The following is a 22,591-nucleotide window of genomic DNA, read 5'->3' on the forward strand; positions in this document are numbered from 1 at the left end:
GGGTATTCTCATTGGTATTAAAAATGTCTTTGCTTTGAGAAATAAAATTTAAGCAACCCTGCTTCCCACAAACTATCCAAGCTTTCTTATTACTTTATGGTTTTAATTTCTTTAGAAACCTAATGTTTATATTTTTCGTATTTTTACATCACTTTAAGATTGACAAAGATTGTTCCCAACTTGACAAAAATTGTTCGAGGTCGGGAGTGTGGGGTAGGGAGGAATATTTCTAGCAGGGCTGAATGGATAGGGCATTCATGAGCATATTTTGTTTAAACTTAGCCTATGAGGGGCTAAGTATCATGTCCCAGGATAATTGCCCTTTATTTATACCTGATAGAGTTATGTGGAATTGCTGCTGAAACCAAACGTCTTGCTACAAATGTAACTTCTAAATTTCAAATATCATGTATGGAATTGTAAACACTTTATCACTTGTTGACATTATTTAATCACATAAGATAGAAGGACATGATTTGTATAGAAGTGACCTAATTTAGTATTTTTCTTGCCCTCAATTAGCATTCCTAAGAAAATCATAAGTTCATCAGATATACATTATATACATTCACTTTTGAAGCTAAAATGCTAAATGTAACAGGAAGCAGTAAAGTCTCATTTTCAGCATTAATATATTAATCCGAATATAGTAAGACTAAAATGAATATGTTTCTATTTTGTTATTTTTAAAAATTCATTTGTTTTGCTCAATTCAGAGCTTAAGAGAATTTGAAGTATCTTTTAAATATTCATTGAAAGCATAAACTGATGGGCTTATTTGCATTTTTTCTTTGAAATAGTAAATTTGTTTTGGTTATCTTTTTGTTGTTACTTTCATTGGTAAATTTTAAACATCCTCCTGTCAGAATGTCAGTACTTTATCTAGGTGTTGTATGCTCACAAAGTAATAGGTAGCTACTTTCCATATTTTAAATTGCTTGTAAATTCTGCTCTGAATATTGTAAATTATATGTCCAACACAGGTAGAAAATTAACAGATGCTTAGTCTCCAAAACATGTGAAATTCTTTATTGAAAATATTTTCCTCAAAGTTGTTTGTTTAAAGGATATATAATGTGAATTTGTAGTTAACCACATTAGCCAGTTATTGCCACAACAGTATTATTAGATGTAAATGTATTATTCTGCTTCAGATATTTTAGGGTTCCTAATATTTTATGTGAACTTTCTATATTGAATAATAATTTTAATTCAATAAGAGAGTTGATTACATATTTAAAAAATCGATAGTGAAGCTTTAAGGTGAATGCTTCTTTTGTAATATGAATTACTCCTAATTTTTTTCTCCCACATTCTGGTTTTGGCCTCTTTAATGTACAATTTAACAGAATAAAAAAATTATAGTATTGCCTAAACATGTTTCACTAAGTGGGGTGTGTAATTATGTGTGTATGCAATTATATTCATTACTAATTGGTATGTAATAAAGGCTTTGAGGAGATTCTGTGTTTATATACTTGGCCGTTTATCCTGTTTCATAATAAGTAAGAAGATTATTGCTTATTTTTCTTCCATAATTGAGCCTTCATTTTTAAATGTCATATCCCATTGTATAGAAGAAAAATAAGATTATTTTTACCATTACCTTAAGGCAAAAATACCATGTTGTCAAATCATTAACATTTCTATGTCACATGCTTCAGTGCCAGAAAAATTTTATAGATCCTCTCTGCTGAGCCTTTTATGATGCAAACTGGGATATTTTCAAGGGCAGAAATAGTGGCACTCGTGAAAATAATCGCAGCAGCATAACAGACTTAAATAAGTCTATTCCAGGTAAACCCAAACATATATTCACTATATAATTATTTTGGCTGTAAGTATAGAAAGTTCTAACTCTTACTGGCTTAATAATAAAAGTTGTTTATTTATTCACAACACTGAGAAACCTAGAGTTGCAGTGATTTTATTGTGTGATTTGAGATGGGATCTAGCTCCATTTTTCAGTACTACCGCATATCTGCCCACTTTTGTGCATCAACTTTTTCATTAGGCTAGATTCCATTATGATGGCTAAATGGCTGCAGGAGTTCGAAATTTCACTTCTACACACGAAATTGTCTTGTCCCCCACTTTTGGAAAAAAGCCATTGCATTTACTCTGATTGGCCTATCTGAGTGAGTCACACAGTGAGGGAAATGGGCTTATATTGATTTTCCAGGAATACTTCTGGCTAGGGTCAGTTCAACCTTTATTCAGTGGCTACTTCATAGTGGTGTTGAGGGATGGTGAGAAGATGCTGGCTATATTAACATTCCTTCATTGCATATGGAAGCTTTGCTGTGTACTTCCTGAACACAGGCCCCCATTTCTTACCAGAGTTCATAGACAACAGGCTAATGGTTGAGTTCCTGTACTTCTTAGTAGATTCATGAGAACCTCAAAGTGTTTTTTGAAGACAGCATCAAGTCAAAGAAATGATAAAATTTCTACAAAGTTGCTCCTTTTCCTCCTTCTTTAATTAAGTTGTAGAAGGAAATCAGAAATTTGAAATCACTGTCTAAAAACCACTGCTTCTTGCTTAATCAATTTGATGTTTGTAAAATCAGAAGGCTTATACAGATGACCAATGATGTGTTATATCTTACATATGTCTTCTTTCTGATGACATCAGGAAATCTAGTATTTTGGGTAAATTTTCTCTCTCATTCCATTTGAATTAAACAGAATATGATGGCCAGTGTTTTTCCATTTACTTATATACTGATTTGTAATTATTTTATACAAATATCATTTCATTTGAACTTTAAATCAACCTGTGATTATCTCCAGTTTATAAAAAAAAAAAAACCCTCATATCAAGTGGCTTGCCTAAAATAACAGATTTTATTATCAAATGGATCATATTTTACAGTTTAGATAAAATAATGACTATAACTGTGGCATTCGCAAGGTGTGGTACGTTATAAAATGTGTTATATTTTCAGAATAAGTAGGTATATGAAGAAAATGGCAAATCTCAATAATGCGTACTCTCAGTCCTACCACTTTCTGCTGAAATATGTTTGTAGGTTATTACGGATGAACTTTGAGTAACATATTAAATGTAGACTAAGGGACTTTATTACGGTCTATAAATTGTAAATCATATTATCTTTATCATATACAGTGTCTGGAAGTTCAGGAGTGAAGGATGAATGGTTGAAGTAATACGTAAAATTGTTTTCTGCCACATTTGTATAATGTCAAGTTTCTCTAGAGTATCAATAGGTATTAGGTGGTGCCATGTGCCAGGAACAGGTTATGGGCTTCAATAAATACAGCTGACCTTCTAGGAATTGTAGTGTGGTAGAAAAGTGAATCCATACATTATGATTAAAATATTCACTCCAAAAGGGAATGTACACCAGGGATCAACTGTTGCCTTCCAAAAGAGGTAACATCTGAAACTGGCTCGTTTACTAGTATAGCTGGTGTAGGAATGAAATCAAATTACAACCCTAGAGGTTATCGCATGAAGAGGACAGAGCTTCGTTTTTAAGCACCTGTGGAAGTACTTGAAACATAATAGCTTCTCAATATATAATTTTTGGTTATTTCTTTCTTTCAGGAATAAATTGATTAACTGTCTTCTGGGATAAGCTCAAGAGCCTCAGCTGGACATATTCTAAATAACGGGAGTAGTTCTGTGATTTACTGAATATAGCAATCACTTTTTTTACTTTTCCTTAAGGAATATTTATTTGTGTAATTGGTAAATAGTTGGAGGTAACCAACGCTAGCTTTGTTGGTTGTTCTATTTTGCTGTTGTCTTAAAGATACAGGAAATGATAAAGCAGAAACTAAAGTTGGTTTTCCCTCTAGCCCATCATCATACTTTTATATTAATAGAATTTAAAATATTAAGCTTGCAAATGGAATAAATCTATATAGTTTGAAATTGATGGAGAGAGATTTGTTTGCTTTGTGGACCTCAAGTATACCTGCTCTCTACAAAGTCAAATAAGATTAGGATGAAATTACTCTGGATTTCCTAGGCAAAAACACACCAGCTCATGGAGTCAGTGAAACTATATATATATATATATATATATGTCAATGATTTGAACTAACAGTTGTTAAAAGTGAATTTTGTTAGTTGAGAATTAAGGAGATTGAAAGCAGATGCAGAAATAGCTATATCCACAAACTAGCAACATTAGGATATAGAAAAGTTATCACAGGTGAAAAAAACAGCATAGCAAAGCACAAATTAAATGGGTGAATGTGTGTATTATCATTTTATAGAGTAAGAATGGGAAATACATGCATCTCACTCTAAGAGAAATGCATTTTTACATAGTTTGAAAATCACACATATTCGCAAGCAAATACATCCAAAATGTCACAGGACATCCGTGAGGCAGATCTGTTTACTGGTGACACGTTGATACAGTCTTGCCTACGTGAAACAGAGGAGCAGAATCTACAACTGCCAAACTAAACCAAGATTGAAGACCTAATTATTTTTACCTAATTTTAATCTGACATTTCTTTTCTGCTAAAATCAATGTAAAACATTAGCATAAAGACATAGATGATTTTTTAGGAGTTGTATATTATCCAGAAACTTCCTCATTCGTGTTATCTTTATTAATAATGTAGCATTTTGAAGGATTATAATTTGAATTGCATTTTATGATTCTCTCACTACCACCTTTGTTCACCCATAATAAATATTTCTTTAAAGAAATCAAGAGTATGTAATGCATGGTAAACACTATAGAATTGCATTGATTTTAAGTGCTGAACTGGCTACTTACAGATACATAGTGATTCTATATGACTGAATTGTGTATTTACATATATAGTCAAGTTTACAGTATTTATGTTATTATTCTCTCTTTTCCTTTTTTAAATTTTTTATTCATTTTAGTTTTCAGTACTTCTACCTTAAGAGAGGTTGTGTATGGTAATCTGAATTTGTCTATAATTATAATTTTTAAAATGTAGCATTTATACATATTTTCATTTTTCGTGTCAAGCTCATTAAGATGTACAAGATTGATTCTTGCTAAAGTATACAAGTATGCAAGGATCATGTGATAAATATTTTAGTGATTTGACTATAAACATTTGTGGGGCTTTTTGGTAATTTGAGTATACTGTCTGTTGGATATAGGAAAAGCAAATGTTCAATAAAATATTCTCAAGTGGGTACTTTTCTCATCCCTAAAATACTAGTAAAGTTATATGTTCAAAAAATGACTGTTAAAACAACAGAATATAAGCACAGAGTCTTAATTTGGTAAACTTAATGTTTGTTGCTTCTTTTTCTTTCTTCTTCTGATTATAGGCCTAGTTGCTTAAGCGAGATTTACATAGAACTTTGACAGTCATCTGCAAATCATAAGTGTTTGGTGGCAAACCTCCTTGCATTTCAAGGTGATTTTTTTGGGAGCAGCAATTTAACTTAAAAGAAAATTTATATATATATATATATTTTTAACCACAAATAAGGCCCAGATTTTCAGTCTTTAAATTATGTTTAATTATAGTCTAATTGAATAGTGAATTATAAAGGGGAAAAAAAGATGTAAACACAAACTTAAGTATATGTATTTTAGCCATGCGCTTTATGACTGAAGATATAAAAATAGAATTCAGATCTTTTAATAGCCATGTAGTTTTCTCAATTATATGCCAAACACTGCTATATTTGTAATGAGTGCCTTAGATAAAAGGCATTTGTTTTGAAGCAAAATAAGGTAGATGCTAGATTTTAATACATCTGATTGGAAAAAAATAATTCATCAAAAATACTAGTTGCCAAGATGAGAAGGAACTATTGATATAAATTACTATAAGTACCTCTGAAATATGTACATTATTGGAAGAAACTTCGGACAATAGGGAGAAACTCATTTTTAAAAGAAATATTTGAAAATAGTTAATGAATTTAAGTTTCAAGAGTTTATGATCATTACTTTCTTTTTAATGTTTTTTTGTTGTTGTTGTTGTTGTTTTTAATTTTTGAGGCAAGGTCTTGCTCTGTCATCAAAGCTGTAGTGCAGTGGTGCCATTACAGCTCACTGCAGCCTCAACCTCCTAGGCTTAAGTGATCCTTCCACTTTAGCTTCCCAAGTAGCTGGGACTGAAGGCACATGCCGCCATGTCCAGCTAATTTTTGTATTTTTTTTCTAGTGACAAGGTTTCACCATGTTGTCCAGGCTGGTCTCAAACTCCTAAGCTTAAGGGATCCACCTGCCTTTATCTCCCAAAATGCTGGGATTACAGACAGGAGCCACAGTGCCTGGGCCGAGCATTATTTTCTTTTTCTTTTTCTTTTTTCTTTTTTCTTTTTTTTTTTTTTGAGACGGAGCCTCACTCTGTCGCCCAGGCTGGAGTGCAGTGGCGCCATCTCGGCTCACTGCAAGCTCCGCCTCCCGGGTTCACGCCATTCTCCTGCCTCAGCCTCCCGTGTAGCTGGGACTACAGGCGCCCGCCACCGTGCCCGGCTAATTTTTATATTTTTAGTAGAGACGTGGTTTCACTGTGTTAGCCAGGATGATCTCGATCTCCTGACTTCGTTATCCGCCCGTCTCGGCCTCCCAAAGTGCTGGGATTACAGGCGTGAGCCACCGCGCCCGGGCACCCGGCCTGTTTTCTTAATAAAATTTGTCTATGTGGAGAATTCCTCTCACTTTATAATTCCTTCTGTATTCTTAGGAGATACACTGGTGCTAAATAATATGCATAGAAAAGGTGTTGATTATTTTATATATATTATTACAGCCAATATCAGTATCAAATATTAGCATCTATTAAGAGGAAACATTTTCTGTATAGGGTGCTTACTGCTGAGGAAAAATTTAAGCGCTGAGAATGTAGGCATTCAGTTATTTAATTATATCTCATAAATAAAACGTTACAATTATTTGGGGTAGTATAGGATTAAAGAGGTTGTTCTTTAACCTTAATCATAGTCTAACTAATACACGACCCTTGACATTGTGTCTTTCAGGAAGTTTCCTAGAGCAGTGTTCTTAAATTGTATCTTATTAATGTGAAATAATGTTAACGTATTTTGATTAACATGAATACTAAATGAAAAGTAGCTGCAGTTAGTGCTGACAATTGTGAGCAAAAAGAAATACCCATAATTCAAACAGCTTTGTGTGCGATAGAAGGTGTATTAGTTTTCTAATATTATGTAAGAAATTTCTGCACATTTAGCAGTTTAAAGTATCCTTTATCAACTTCAGTTCTGTCAGTTACAATTCCAGGCACCCTGTGACTGGATTCTTGTTCAGAGTCTTAGAAAGTTCAGATAAAGGTGTCCACCAGACTAGACTCCTTTCTGGAGGCTGTGGAGAACAGTCTGCTTCCAAGCTGACCAGCGTCCTCAATCTTTTAGAACTGAGGTGTTCATTTCCTTGCTGGTTGTCTTCCTTAGACTGTTCTCAGCTTCTAGAGGCTTCCCGCATCCACTGGCACATGGCTTTCTGCATTTTCAAAGCCAGCAATAAAGGATCACCCTCCTGTTGAAGTATCTCTCACAGTTTGAAATTTCTTTGGGTTTAGGAAGGACCCAGTTTAACTTGTGGGCTCTAACTTGATAAAGTTAGACCCACCCAGATATGATAACTCAAAGTCATCTGACCTAATCATGGGAGTAATATCCCATTAGATTTCACACACTCAAGGAGAGGATTATGAAAGGATGAGGGACGGGGAGATCATTTTAGAATTCTGCCTATCATAAAGGAAGTGAGATCACTGGTGTGAAGATAAAAGAAGACACAGACTTTTAAGATACTGAGTAGAGAGAGAATAGGTTGGTGGAATGAGACTTAGGTTTTTGGAAGTGAAATAAATGGAGAAGAGGAAAAGGCGGAAAACTATAATACAAAGACAAAAGGAAGAAAGAAGAAAAATGTAGGGTTTAATCTAAAATGTCATGATTTCATAGGGCTTAGTAAACTCTGTTACACAGCTTGATGGCACATATCCAAAGGCAGTGAATACAATGATATCTTATTTTGGAGAGTAATTAAGTATATATAAGAGTGTGGATGTTGAGGAGCAAATTAATGCATAATGGTGCTTATAAAGCAATGGTAATCTCTCCATGATCTTACTGCAAATACAGTGTTCAGTGTTGTGCAGCATATCTCCAAATTATGAAAACCAATGAGGCATTGCTAAAGACTGTTGTGATATTATGAGTATATAAAAGTTGCACTAAAAAATTGTCAGATATCCTACCATGCACATCACTTCATGTGTTCAAGGTCCAGTCTAAGGCTTTTACTTCTTTAAAAATAAAATAATATTAGAAATTCAATATGGGGTATTCAGAAGTTTTTTCTTTCTCATTGGAAGTTAGCATCCTTATATGGATTTTTATGGCCTGGAGCCTATAACTAGCCTAGCTCTTACATTTTTTTGTAGTGGTTTAATGACTGCTTATTTTATAACTTATCAATTGTGGGTTTCATCTCATTATTAAATCTCCACTGCTTGAGTATAGGAATACTTCTTTTCTCAGCAGTGCCAGCTTGCCCTTTCCCTCAGTTCTCTCCCCAACATTCTAATAAAAAGGAAGAGAGATATTATTAACAGTATGTTTTAGCATTTCATAAATGTGAAAAGATACCTTGCCTAGTAAACTTGGAAGCTGTTTTGTACTATACTCTGCCCTTGGAGATTTAAAATTCATATTTGTGTATTCGTGCATTGAGAAGTCCTGCAACATTTTTTGTATTTTAATATTTTCATGTACTGCTGATAGATCCCTTATAACAAGAGGTTGAGACCATTATTTTGATCTTGCTTTACTTTTCAGAGTCATTTAAGATTTGAGGTTATTTAGTAATTCCAGTTTATGTGAAGCTCTGAACTTGTATTACATGCCATTTTTTTTTCCCCCCAGAAGTTATGGGTCCAAATAATGAGTTGTTATTAAGAACCTTTTGCCAGCTCAGTTTCTAAAGCAATGGTAATAAAAAGAGGTTAGAAGCTATAAATGGTGTGTGGTATGGTATGCTAATTGACATTTCAAAGATCAGTGAGAAAAGCTGAAAACAGTCTTTTCTACTAATCCACTTCTGCCTCTTTTATCCTCACATTTCATTTTCCTCAACTATCTTAATACCCTTCTTATTTTTCCATATATAAAATTAATGCAAATCTTTGAATAATTAGTTGACTGTAGCTCTGCAGCTCTTATTTTTAAGTTAGGAAATTAAAATCATTATTTGTGTTTTTAAAAATAGAATTATATCTAGTTTATTTTTATTCTAAAATGTCTCGTATTTGATAACTTCTCAGAAATTTGATTCTTAACTCAGCTTTATTGTGATTTTATGACTCCAGAAGAGTTTATAGTTGATATTTCAGTAATTAAATTCCTTGAAAGAGTAATTTGCTATGTTCTTTCAAGTATAAATATGAAACAGGTTTTTATTCAATAATGATAAAATAATCTTTTTTCTGGATCAGTTCTGGGAAGATTGGTATTTGGCGTATATCATATAAAACACACTCAGCACTTGTCTGAGGTAAAGTGCAAATAATAAACATTTGTTTTGATACCTATAATTTTAGAAATCTGTACTCTAAATGTATGCCTGTGTCTATGTTTTTGCTTTAGGAGTACAAGATCCTCAGCATGAGAGAATTATTACTGTGTCTACTAATGGAAGTATTCACAGCCCAAGATTTCCTCATACTTATCCAAGAAATACAGTCTTGGTATGGAGATTAGTAGCAGTAGAGGAAAATGTATGGATACAACTTACGTTTGATGAAAGATTTGGGCTTGAAGACCCAGAAGATGACATATGCAAGTAAGTTATCATACTTGAAATTCCAACAATGTAACAACTGTTAAAGTCTTTCAAATTGCTTAATTTTGATGATCTGATTTTAAGTAACATCTTTTGTTTTGTTTTTCTGATGATCTAAGAAATTTCCAGCCTCATTGAAGCTATGTTTTATTTGAAGTCTTAATTTAAAATCAGAAGACACATTGTGCGTACATAGTCATTATTTTCTACCTCTTCTAAAATGATTTAATATAATTTATGGTAAAAAAGCATATATGGAATAAAACTATTTAAAATAAGGAATAGAGAATACAAAGCTGTATAAAGGAATATAGGTGTGCTAGAAAACCTAAGTTGCGGTTAGTGCTGAAAATCTTATATTTGACCTTCCTCATAGTCAAATCAATAAAATAAATGATAACCAACTAAAAGAAAAAGCTCTATCCACGGGTATATGTTACCTGGATACATACACATGCACAGGACTAAGAAGTTTGAATATTACATCACAAAGAAGACATACAGTTCAGAAAGCAGCATTAGATATTTAGGCTAACGTTATGCCTTGCCAGGTAGGAATTCATCATAATTATCCTAGAAGCATTCATGAACCAAAGTCAGCTGGAGTATTTCACCCACGCAAAAGACCACCTACTGTATGTCATACAAATATTACTCTGTAAATCCCATATGAATACACTTGTCAAGGTTGGGTGGTCTTACTGAAGATTTTTCACTTCAATGACATTTGTATAACATGAAAGTATTTTACTTGAACTTCTTCACTGGATTTTTTATTTTCTCTTTGATATACAAGTTAAAAGAGAATTTTCATCTCATGGTATATTACAAATAAATATTTCAGTACAAATGAAATAAACTTTGTACTTGCTGTCATCACAGTTTTTATCTTTAGCATTTACATGGTTACATATTCTTCACGTTTGTTCTTTCTGTGACTGTATATTTCATGTTGTTTTTTTCCTTACATCTATAATTTTAGAGTTTGAGAACTACAAGCTACCCTGATTATCTTTAGAAGACGACCAGAGGAATAAAGCAGATGCCCTAGATCTCATTCAGATTTTGTACCTAAACAAATGCTAAACTCATTTTTCCTAACACCTATTTAGTCAGGTTTTCATCGTGCTGTACTGCACCTCTTGTCTTTTTTTTTATGTAAACATAATCTTGTCAAAAATTACAAAGGGTGTAAGATTTTGCCTTACTTGCAAAGTAGTAAGTAATCCTATCCCTTTTGTGGATGCTAATGGAAGATAGGAGACTTCTGGGTCAGAGACAAAGGACTTCATTACAAAAGTAGCAGTCACTGGAGTATTATTAGCACTTTCTTGTGCTTTTTGCTAGAGTTCCAGTTCCCACAGGTCAACACCAAGAGAGCCATGTGACACCCACTACCTATATTCTTCCCTGATTACACCTTCTTGTCACTGCAAATATAATCATTGTCCTAAATTTTGTTACTCATTCTCCTGATTTTCTCTATAATTTTATAAGAAGTACATATTTCTCTATATGTGATCTTACAAAAATAGTTAATTCCTTGGCTGTTCTGAAATAGGTATCAATGGAGTAATACTGTGTGCTTTCTTTTATGATTTAACGTATGTTTCAGAACATGCAAAACTAAAAAAAATTATGCTCTTAAAATTAGTTCATATTGAGGCAGATAGCTTATTAGATCATTTGTTGTCTTTGATGTATAATATTTCATCATAGAAATAACCTTTTTTGTGTCTTCTGCTTTGATGAACATTTGACTTGTTTCCAGTTCTCCTTATGCAAAAGAGGAAGAAAACTTTGAGACTTTCTGAGAATGGTTTCAGTGTTTTAAGACATTTATATTTTCAGCTTTACTAGGTAGAGTTAAATTGTTTTTTCAAAGTGATCAGTTTATACATTTCCCAACAATATACACAAATTTTTGTTGCACAGCATTTTCACCAACTTCTGATCTGTCTTTTAAAAAAATTGTAATATGGGTAAGTGTGAAATTGTACCTTCCCATTGGTTTTATTTTGTTTTTCTGATTACTAATAAGGTTGAGAAATTTTTATATTTATTATTGGCCATTCATATTACCTTTTTATCATGCCTGCTCATGTCTTTTGCTCCTTTCTATTGATCTGTTTATCTATTTAAATTTTACCTTTAATTTTTCATTATTTACCTGGAATTTATTTATGTTTGTGGTGTGAGGTTTTTCAGGAGGGTATCCAGTAGTATGCCAGCATCATTTATTGAATAGTCATTCTTTTCCCCAATGAAGTGCAAAGCCAGCTAGCTTGCAGATTGGGTTTCTATATGTAGTCTGCTCTGTTTCTTCTGTTACTCAGTTTTGTTTTTCTTAATTGAATGACACCGTCTTAACTGCTGTAGCATTCTAGAAGCTTTGTGATAAGCAAATCTCACCTTATTTTATTCCCATTTTGGAGCATTCTGGCTGTTTTGCTTTTTAGTATAAAAATAGGTTGTAGAGTTCATTGAAAGCTACTGGTTTCAACCTTTTCAACCTTGAGAAATAGGTTGTAAAGTTCATTGAAAACTACTGTTGTCATTTTTATTGTAAGAACATTGAATGTATAGATCATTTTGCAGAGAACTGACATCACAGTAATAATGACTCTCTCCTTGAGAACTTTATTTACATTGCTCCATTTATTGGAGTCTTCTTTAATGTTTATATGCTTTTAAAATTTTATTCATAATGATGTTATTATGAATAATCCATTATTTAGAGTTAGTTCTAGATTCCTTATAGGCTATTGCTAAAATCTTTCTTTGACACTACATTTCTAACTGTATATTGCTGGTGTTTAGAAATGCAATTGATTTTTTAGTATTGATCTTATGTCTAGAAAACTTATTAAGCTTTTTCATTTATTTTGACAGTTGTAGAAATTATATTTTATTATGCAAAAGATGATGTTGTTTGTGAGAAGAAATATTTTTTTTTCTTCTGAGTCTTTTACTGTTCCTTTTCTATCTCTTATTAGGTTGTTGATTGAATTAGTATATACCTTTGTCTTCTTCCTGCTTTTATTCTTTGTTTTAACTTAAACTTTAAGATTTGGAATAACTTCAGATTTACAAGATGTTGTAAAGATAGTACAGAGAGTTTTGTATACTTTTAACTCAGGTTCCTCCAGTGTTAGCATCCTACATAACTTTGGCATATTTGCATAACTAAGAATCAACATTCATACAGTATTATTAACTAAACTACAGGTCTTATTTGGATGTCAGCACTCTTCCCAGTTCATCACCTTTTTCTGTTTCAGGATCTTTTTCAGATTAAACTCATTACATTTAGTTGTAATGTCTCATTAGTCACCTAGAATCTGTGACTGTTCCTCTTTCCTTGTGTCTCGTGGCTAGACAGTTTTGAATAGTACTGGTCAGGTATTTTGTAGAAAATCCCCCCAGTTTATATTGTTCACACGTTTTGTCATGCTTAAACTGAGATTATAAGTTTTGGAAAAGAATTCCAAATAGGTGATATGCTCTTATCATATCAGAAGGTACATACAACCAGCCTTACTTATTAGTGGTGATGTTAGCTTTGATCACTTATGTATGGTGGTGTCTGCTGGGTTTCTGCTCTGGTAAGGTAATATATTTTCCTTTAATATTTTATTATTTGTAAATATGTAGCTAACTCTAGCCCATACTCAAGGAGATACTGATTACGCTCCACCTTCTAAAGGGTATATGCATATATTACTTGGAATTCTTCAGCAAAGAAGTTTGTCTGTCCTTCCTTTTTTCATTTCTTCGTTCTGTCATTTATATGAGTAAAAATTAATAGTATTTATTTTATTCTTTGTGTTACAGCCAAAATCTATCATTATTAACTTTCTTGCTGAAATTGTTCCACCTGCAGCCATTGGGACTAAAGGATTTGCTGTTAACATGTCAATATTGAGTATGATGGTCGATGAAGGTTTATGTTTTGTTTTTGTTTTGTTTTCCTTCAATTTACTTTATCATTTGAAGTACTTTCCTTCATTTTTATTTTGCTAAGAAGCATTTTCCCCATTGGCAAAATATCTTTATTATTCTTTTCTTTTGGACTTAAAAGTAAGCTGCCAACATTATGACACTGTGTACCCACTGTGTGTTGTTTAAGAACAAGGATATTTCCTATGGAACATCAGTACCACTATCATGTGAAATAAATTGAACATTAATATGAAACTTTTACCCAGTGTTTCCCGTCATCCCCAAATGTTTTTAAATCATTTTTTCATCTTTTTGACCTAATAAAAAATTATAAATTTTATATTGCATTTGGTTATTGTAACTCTTTCGTCTTCTTTAGTGCGGAAGAGTCTCCTTGTCTTTTCTTACCTTTCATGACATTGATATTTTGAACAATTCCTAACCATTCTAAAGACTGTCTCTCAATATTAATTTATCTTAATATTTCTTCATAATTAGGTCCTGCTTAAATATATTGTCCAGAATGCTTTTGTGATAAATATTTCTGATTGCTTATAATGTCACTTTCTTGCATTATCTATGACATGAGTTTGGTGACTATCCACCAGATTTCTCTGTTGTGAATGTGCTTTGTTTTTCTACACTGTAATCAATGTGATTTTGGGGGATATACTTTAAAAACATGCAAATCTTGTTCTGTGACAGTCTATCACCCAATTTTTTTAGCATCCATTTATGAGTCCACTTTCAGAGACAATTATTCATTTTATGTTTTCTAGGCATTTTTTTGAAGTTTTCAGTTTTATTGTCATTAGTGTTTTCACAATGTCTCCTTAATAGGTTTTAATTTCTGCTGCATCTTTATGTCTTTTGTTTTATTGTTCATATTGTTTTGTGCTCACTCTTCATTTTGCTTTGCTTGTCTGTTTTCTCAGTTTTGCCTATGGTTTGGTTTATTCATTGTTCTTTCAAAGAAACAAATTTTGGCTCTGTTATGACTGTTAAAGAGTAATGTTTTTAAAAGGTAAAATTATGACTTCTCTGCAGATGTTAAGTAAACACGTATTAAATGTTTTATTTAACTTATTAATAAAGGGGTCAGTCAGATGTTATAACCAGTTTAATAACAATTCAAAGAACAGACACAGTTATAGATTGGGAATATAGAAATAAATGTGCAAATGGAGGCAAAAATGGCCTCTTCCATAGTGAGGGAGAGAAGTCAATTAAACTTCCACTGGACATTATTTATATGTCTATAGACAATAATTATTTTATTTGATATAAATCATTTATACCTTACTGAGTTGTAAAATAGTTCAAAGACAATGAAAGGTGCTGAGCTCCGATAGAATTGGAATTAAATAGCCAGGAGGGAATTATTCAAAGCAGAAATTATGAATAATTTTCCACAAAGCACATCTCTTTCTCCACATGGCTAGCTTCTCTCTCTATATATATATTTTCTTTAAATTTATTTTGTTACATATCCTTTGTTCTCTTCTGTTAATGAAGTACTTTCTAACTTCTGAAGTTGAATGTTATTTTAATTGTTTTATTTTTAAATTGTTCATATAAACTTAATAATTTCTTTATAGATACTCTGTTTTACATGCGCCCTGCCAATTTTGATATTGTGGTATTTTATTTTTTGTCCAGTTTAAGATTTTTACAATATCTATTGTTTTCTTCTTTTAAAGCATAGATTATATAGAAGCAATTTTTAAATTTTCATATATATATGAGTTTTTAAAATGCAGTTATAGATTTGTAAGTTAATTGTGTTTTGAATAAAGAATGAGGTTGTTCGAAATTTAATAATTGCTTCATATGCTTCAGATATTTAGTTTTTTCAAATATTCTTTATTCAAAGAATGCATGTTCTTGCAATAGTGTATTTATGTTCGTATTACATCAACTTTTGCAGTTGTGCACAGCATCTGTATCTTGTCTGATATTTTCTTTGTGATATATCAGAGACAGTTGCATTAAATTATTTTAATAGAGGATACATATATTTGCAAATTTCACCTTGTTGGTCTGTTGAAAGCTTTATGTCATTTAAAATTATGTTGGTTGATGCAAACAATTTCAGAAATGTAATATTCTTTATTCTTACTAATCTTTTGTTTTAGCCTCAAAGTATATTATGCATAATGTTAATGTAGCAACATCAAGTAATTTTGATTTTGTCTGGCTTTCTTTCCGTTCTTTCACTTTCAACTTTCTTATGTCCTTGTTTGTATGTGTACAGTGATGTTAGTATGTGTGTCTGTGTATGTTATAGTTGTCTCTCTAGAAAGGAACACGAGTAACATTTAAAAAGTTCCAAAGAAATCGTTGTATTTTCACTGTGGGATTTAATCTAGTACATTGATTGTTTGTGTGGATATTTTGGATTCTATTCTGTTTCATGTTTTGTACTCATTTTCCTGTTGCTTCGGTTTCCTTTCTTGCATTCATTTAGCTTGTCTTCTTATTCCATTTTTCTTTTCTACTAATTTAGACTGTACATGAATTTCTGTTTTTAATAACTACTTTAGAAGTGCACTGAACTTAAAAATATCTAAAACCAATTAACGTTTGCCCTATCCCAAATACATAACTGAGAACAATTTAACTAACTAAATTCTAGTTTCTAAGACACCATGACACTATGTTGAGAAAACAGAGCTGAGTTTATTTGCTTTCTGTGGTGATGGAAAATTTTACCTTGACAGATTTAATAGTGAATTGGAGGAAGAAAAGCTACACCAGATTTTGTTAATTTGGAGTTTGGTCTAAGATGAATTTTTCAGTTTGGGGACTTGATTAGGACTGGGCAAGAATCAGGATATAATAGTTTGGAAGAGGCAGACATACCAAGGCAAGGATTTTGAGGACAGGAGTTCAGTAGTATTAGGTAGTAAACTGTTGATGCTTCAGTTGAACAAGTTAACAGTTCTTTTAGGAAATTCCTATAATGAACAGTAAAGTTATTTTCCTTGGCAAGAATCTCCTGGACTCTACTGAAGACAGTAAAATAGATAAATCGTGTTACTGTAAACAGTGAATTGGGTAGGGTAGATGGTTTTGGTCCTTATTGTCCAAGCTGGTTTTGGTTCTCACTGCAGTTACTACCACTCCTGATTTGTATGTGATGGTTATTGAGATAAATGTTTCATATTTTTTACTCCACAAATTAGACATTGTTTTTTATTATTTTGTGCAGTCACCTTTGTTTATCTTTACAGGTATGTCTACATTTGGTGCTCTTCGTTTCTTCTTGATTTTCAGAATGTTTTCTCTTGTAGGATTATTTTACTTCTTCCTTAAATACAGTCTTTAAACATTTATTAAGTGAAAGCCTATTGGTAGTAAATACACATTTATCATTTAGTTAAAATTTTCATTCTTAGAAGTTAGTTAGATTGAATATATAGTTTTAGGTCGTGTGTTTACTTTTTCTCAGTGTCTTGAAGATACCATTCCATTGTCTTATGGCTATTGAGAAGTCAGTCGTCAGACTGATTACTGATACGTCCCTATACTCTCTCACTAAGTGGTCCATTTTACAGAGACAAATGTTAGAGAAAGCATATCCATCCCTGGCTTCTGTGCCTCCTGTGGCCCATTAAACTCTGCTCCTTGCATACCAGCTTTCAGTAGATAACCACCATGTTCCAGGACGTATTTACCTTACTGAAATTTTGATTTCTCATAATCCCCAAGGAATTATCTAACTTTCCTGACAGCTCAGTATTGCATTAAAAACCACAATTTTCTTTCTATCATTAATCCTACAATTTTAGTTGCAATGAACCAAGAGGATTTTTTCTGCATAACTTTGTCTATGATGCAACTAACATGTAGACTGTTGTCAAGCAAAATAAAGTTTTCCTTCACAGTGCCTGGTACCCTTAAGTTCATATTTAAACTTCCCTTTGATAAGATGGTAATATCAGCTATTTTCCATGGCAGTGCTATGGAAATAAAATACAAATGTGTCCCCTTAAATGCATTGTAAGAATTTAAACGGCCATGTTTTTAATATTTTCTTGATTGCTAAACATAGGCAAGTCTAAAAAATCTGGATCAGTATTTGTAGCTATGTTTTTAAAAGAGGATATACTCAAGTAAGATGTTTGACTTATGTCTTCATATCCCTGTTGCCCTTCTTTAATAATCTTTTATAAAGAAAAACGTAGGATGAACAAAGTGTTTATGCTATTGAAAATTTCTATTATTACAATATACTAAGTAAGTTGGATGCAAATTAGGTTTTATTAGTTTTACAGCCTGACCAGGATATGCAAACAATGTGGTGCAGGGCATTCAGGTTGGGCAGGCAGAAAGGGGAAAAATGAAAATTACATATGCATATACATATATTGCTAGGACTGTCTTTGTGTAAAAAATACTGAAATATGACTTTCATTTCAGTGTTGTCTGTGTGAGTGTTTTATGAAGGTTTCTGGTCCCTGGTGGAAGACCTGAGAGATAGAGGCTATCTGAGGAGGGAGAGAGACACACACAGAGAGAGAGAGAGAGAGAGAGAAAGAAAGAGGAGAGAGAGAGAGAGAGAGAGAGAAAGAGAGAGAGAGTAAATAGATGGCTAAATATAGAAATGTCGTGGATGAGTTATCAGTGGGCTTCTAGTCCTCTGCTTTACAGTCATAGGGTTATTATTTATTGATTATGTCTCCTTCAAGGATTCTGATGTCAGTGACATGGTATCCCTGGGACAACACTTTTTGTAGAGGCACGGTCTTGCTCTATTGGCCAGCCTGGAGTACAGTAGTGTGATCTTGACTCACTGCAGCTTCAAGTCCTGGGCTCAGGTGATCCTCCTACCTAAGCCTCTTGATTAACTTGAGTACAGGTACACACACCATGCCTGGCTATTTTTATTTTTATTTTTGTAGAAACAGAGTCTTGCTATATGGTGCAGACTGATTTTGCTCTTGGCCTCAGATGATCCTGCTGCCTCAGCCTCTTGAAGTGCTCAGGTTACACATGTGAGCCACTGCACCCAGCCCAGAGGGACATTTTGTTAGTAGAAATCTTATTTTTTTTTTCTGTTTGTTCCTCTTCTGAAGTAAATAATACACATATTGTATGTAAGATTTTACGAAATGAAAGATGACGAGAGACAGCATTTGAAAAAGGATAGATTAATCAGTGGGTCCAATTTAAAATAGTCCTTCATCTTCACCAAAACACCTGAGTTTCTTTTAGAACAAATACTATAACTGGTCCAATCAGGAAAAAGTTTAATGAGTTATAGGAATGCTACATCTGCTAAATGAAATAAACAGATTTTTAAAATATTTAGAATGTCAGATGATCAAAATTAGTTTTTCTTTAAAATGAAAAAAGTTTAGACATTTTTTGATCTTCCTTCTGTTTATAATAAAATAAATGTGACCTTATAATTTGCTCATTTATTTACTCTTATAATTCAACAAACATTTATTGTCTTCTAATTACCTACCACAGTAAGGGATTAGGATTTCACATATGAGTTTTGCAAGGATGCAGATATTCAAACCAGAGTTCAGTGTGGTAGGTAATTAGAAAACAGCAGTAAGTAGGAGATTGCTCGTGTCCTCAAGTAGCTCATAGTCTGGGTCAAGAGGGAGGCAAATATGTAGACAATTAAGATAAAATGCCGCCAATCCTAATATGCAATAGAGTACAGTTATTACTGTTACTGATTATGTTTAGGCTACTTTTTGTTCATTTGCTAATTTATACCATAACTGTGTATCTTTACCATCAACAGTCTCTAAGTAATTGTTATTAATTTATTATGGAGAGACAAGAGTGGATAGATTAACCCTTCCATGCAGATCTCAAAAATTCAAACACTCATTTTCTGTGTTTCACTCTAGTAGATATAGTTTTCAAGGATAGTATAGATTTCTTATATCACTGTTACAATCACCCAGTGCAAGTTGTGGGTGATAAAATTTTAAGGAAATGTTATTTTATGAAAACAATGAAAAATATTCCTTAGTTGCATGACTCTCCAAATGAAATCAAGGCAATATTGTTTATTTGGTGATGATGACTTTAATGACCAGTAAGTGCGTCATAAGAATTTATTTTCTAAGCAGAAGGTCTTCATGAGCCCCTTAAAAGGATTGAGGAAAAGGAAAGGAACTACTAGTCCACATTTAGCATAAGCAATCTTAAATTTTAGCCCTGAGAGATACAAAGGCATCACTCTCCCCATCCTGAATCTGCAGACCTGAGAATATGTAACTGGGTTTTGAACTGTAATTCACAATTTCAGTCTTGTTCATGATGGCAGGAAAAAGGATAAACAAACAAACAAACAATTCAGTACCTCTTTAAGATATGTTGTGGGAACCCTACTATAAGGTCAGCAAAGAACATTTGCCTGGTGGTGTGGATGACGCTATGGTTCCTTTCTGTGGTATGCCTACCTCAGCCACTGGCAAGGGGCAGGGAAGCGGATTGGCTTAAAGTGTTCATTACATATCCCCAAAACTTGCTTTAGGAGCCCATCTCCATTTCTGTTTTTAATGACTACCTTAGAAGTGCATACTGAACTTAAAAATATCTAAAGCCGATCAATGTTTGCCCTATCCCAAATACATAACTGAGAACAATTTAACTATTTAACAATTTAACTAACTACATGCTAGCTTCTACGTCGTGCATGTGCTGGAGCATGGTGGTTACTGCCTCATCCTGTTTGGACTGCTGTAACAAGCCATAAACTGGGTGGATTATAAAGCACAGAATTTTATTTCTCACAGTTTTGCATTCTGGGAAGGCCAAGATCAAGGCACCAGCAGATTTCTGTATCTGGCAAGGGAGGGCTGGCTTCCTGGCTCAAAGATGTGATAACAAAGAAAAAAGTAGTGATCATTCAAAGATGACTATCTTCTCTCTGTGTCTTCCCATTGTTTTTGTTTGTTTTTTATTATTATTATACTTTAAGTTCTAGGGTACATGTGTACAACGTGCAGGTTTGTTACATATGTATACATGCATTAGGAGATACACCTAATGTAAATGACGAGTTAATGGGTGCAGAACACCAACATGGCACATGTATACATATGTCTTCCCATTGTTAAATGGGCGAGGGATCTCTCGTGGGCCTCTTCTATAAGAATAGTGATCCCGTTCATGACGTAATCACCTCCCAAAGACCCTGTCTTCAAATACCATCACCTTAGGGGTTAGGATTTCACATATGAATTTTGCAAGGACACAAATATTCAAACCATACCAGTGACCTAAACAACTCACCACAGCATTAAGGAAGAAGAGGAGGGTGTGTTGTAGTTGTGTAGGCAAACATAGTGTCTGCTACAGTGCTGTGGCTTTAAGTAAGAAGTAATCTAAGTATTGAAGCATAGAAAGATTAGTCATAATGAGGAGATATATGGGAATGTAATGTATATTGGGCCTTGAAGAATAGGCAAGACGTCAGTGGCTGACTAGTACCTAATGGATACTCAGGAAAAGTTACTGAAAATAAAATAACAGATAGGTTACACAGAAATGAGAACTACAAATAGTGTTACACTGGAGATGGAGAAAATAATTTGAGAATGATGTGTTTCTCTGGAGCCTGAGATGCCTTGGAGGTGTGGTAAGTGGTGGGTGTGTAATGGTAGAGAGGATCAAATTGTGAAGAACTTTGAATACTAAGCTGAGAGATTTGAACTTCCCTTTTTAGGCTATCAGAAGAAATGGTTTTGTTGAAGAACAGGGTCATTTACTGGTCCATATTTTAGGAAGAGAATGGTCATAGAAGCATGCACAGTATGTTGAAGGAGAGATTGAAGGCAATCCCTCCTTGAAGGAATTTTGTTATTTTTTAGTTGGAGATATTTTGTTATTTCTCAAACACAAAACTTTAGAGGTATGTATTTTCTCAGACTTAGAGAGTGCCTAATTTTTTTTTTCTGCTTGATGGATTAATAGAAAGCATGTTGCTCTCTTACCACTACTTTTTTCTTTGTTATCACTCTGGGTAGGAGTGGGAATAGGGTTACCTGTGCACTTGTGTGCAAAGAAAACCTTTAAATCATCCCAATGCTCTTTATTTGAAAGATATATTATCGTTTGCCCCTGAGCACAAGCTGTGGGAGAAACAAAATGACCAATTTCAATATTGCTGACATTATAGACATTTATATTGAACAAACCAAAGAATAACTTAAAGTGTTAAGTGTCCATTCTGTTAAGAAGAGATGACCTTTCTCTTTTTTCTTCGTGTTGAACAGGGAAATTTTACATGTGACCTGAGAAGAGGAGAGACCAATATTGCATCAGATCTAGAAATAATCATACCATTCTGCTAGAGATATGCCATAATAAAATAACTTTCCTGAATAGGTAAAGGCTTACATTGAAACATATAGGGATTCATACAAGGAAGTGTTAAGACTCTTCTATCAAGTGACCACAGTTAGTTAGCTAGTGTATTAGTCCATTCTCATGGTGCTATAAAGAACTGCCTGATGCCAGATGTGGTGGCTCATTCCTGTAATCCTAGCACTTTGGGAGACCAAGATGGGCGGATCACCAGAGGTCAGGAGATCGAGACCAGCTTGGCCAGTCTGGTAAAAACCCATCCCTACCAAAAAAGAAAATGATCTGGGCATGGTGGCATGTGCTTGTAATCTCAGTTACTTTGGAGGCTGAAGTGGGAGAATTTCTTGAACCTGGGCGGTGGAGGTTGCAGTGAGCCAAGATTGTACCACTGCACTCCAGTCTGGGTGACTGACAGAGTTAGACCCTGTCTGAAAAAAAAGAACTGCCTGAGACTGGGTAATTTATAAAGGAAAGAGGTTTAATTTACTCAGTTTCACAGAGCTGGAGAGGCCTCAGGA

At 33.4% G+C, this 22,591-nt stretch overlaps 1 protein-coding gene across 2 annotated transcripts in view; it reads left to right on the forward strand.

The window, feature by feature from the left end:
* LOC105488621 (platelet derived growth factor C) overlaps positions 1-22,591 on the forward strand; it is a 221,262-nt gene that overhangs the window by 113,127 nt on the left and 85,544 nt on the right. For both annotated transcript variants that reach the window (XM_011752841.3, XM_071092900.1), the window contains exon 2: positions 9,596-9,791. In XM_011752841.3, the coding sequence (XP_011751143.1) occupies positions 9,596-9,791 (196 nt within the window). The remainder of the gene's footprint in view (positions 1-9,595; positions 9,792-22,591) is intronic.

The sequence above is a fragment of the Macaca nemestrina genome, chromosome 3, assembly GCF_043159975.1.
Source record: "Macaca nemestrina isolate mMacNem1 chromosome 3, mMacNem.hap1, whole genome shotgun sequence".
Lineage (NCBI taxonomy): Eukaryota > Metazoa > Chordata > Mammalia > Primates > Cercopithecidae > Macaca > Macaca nemestrina.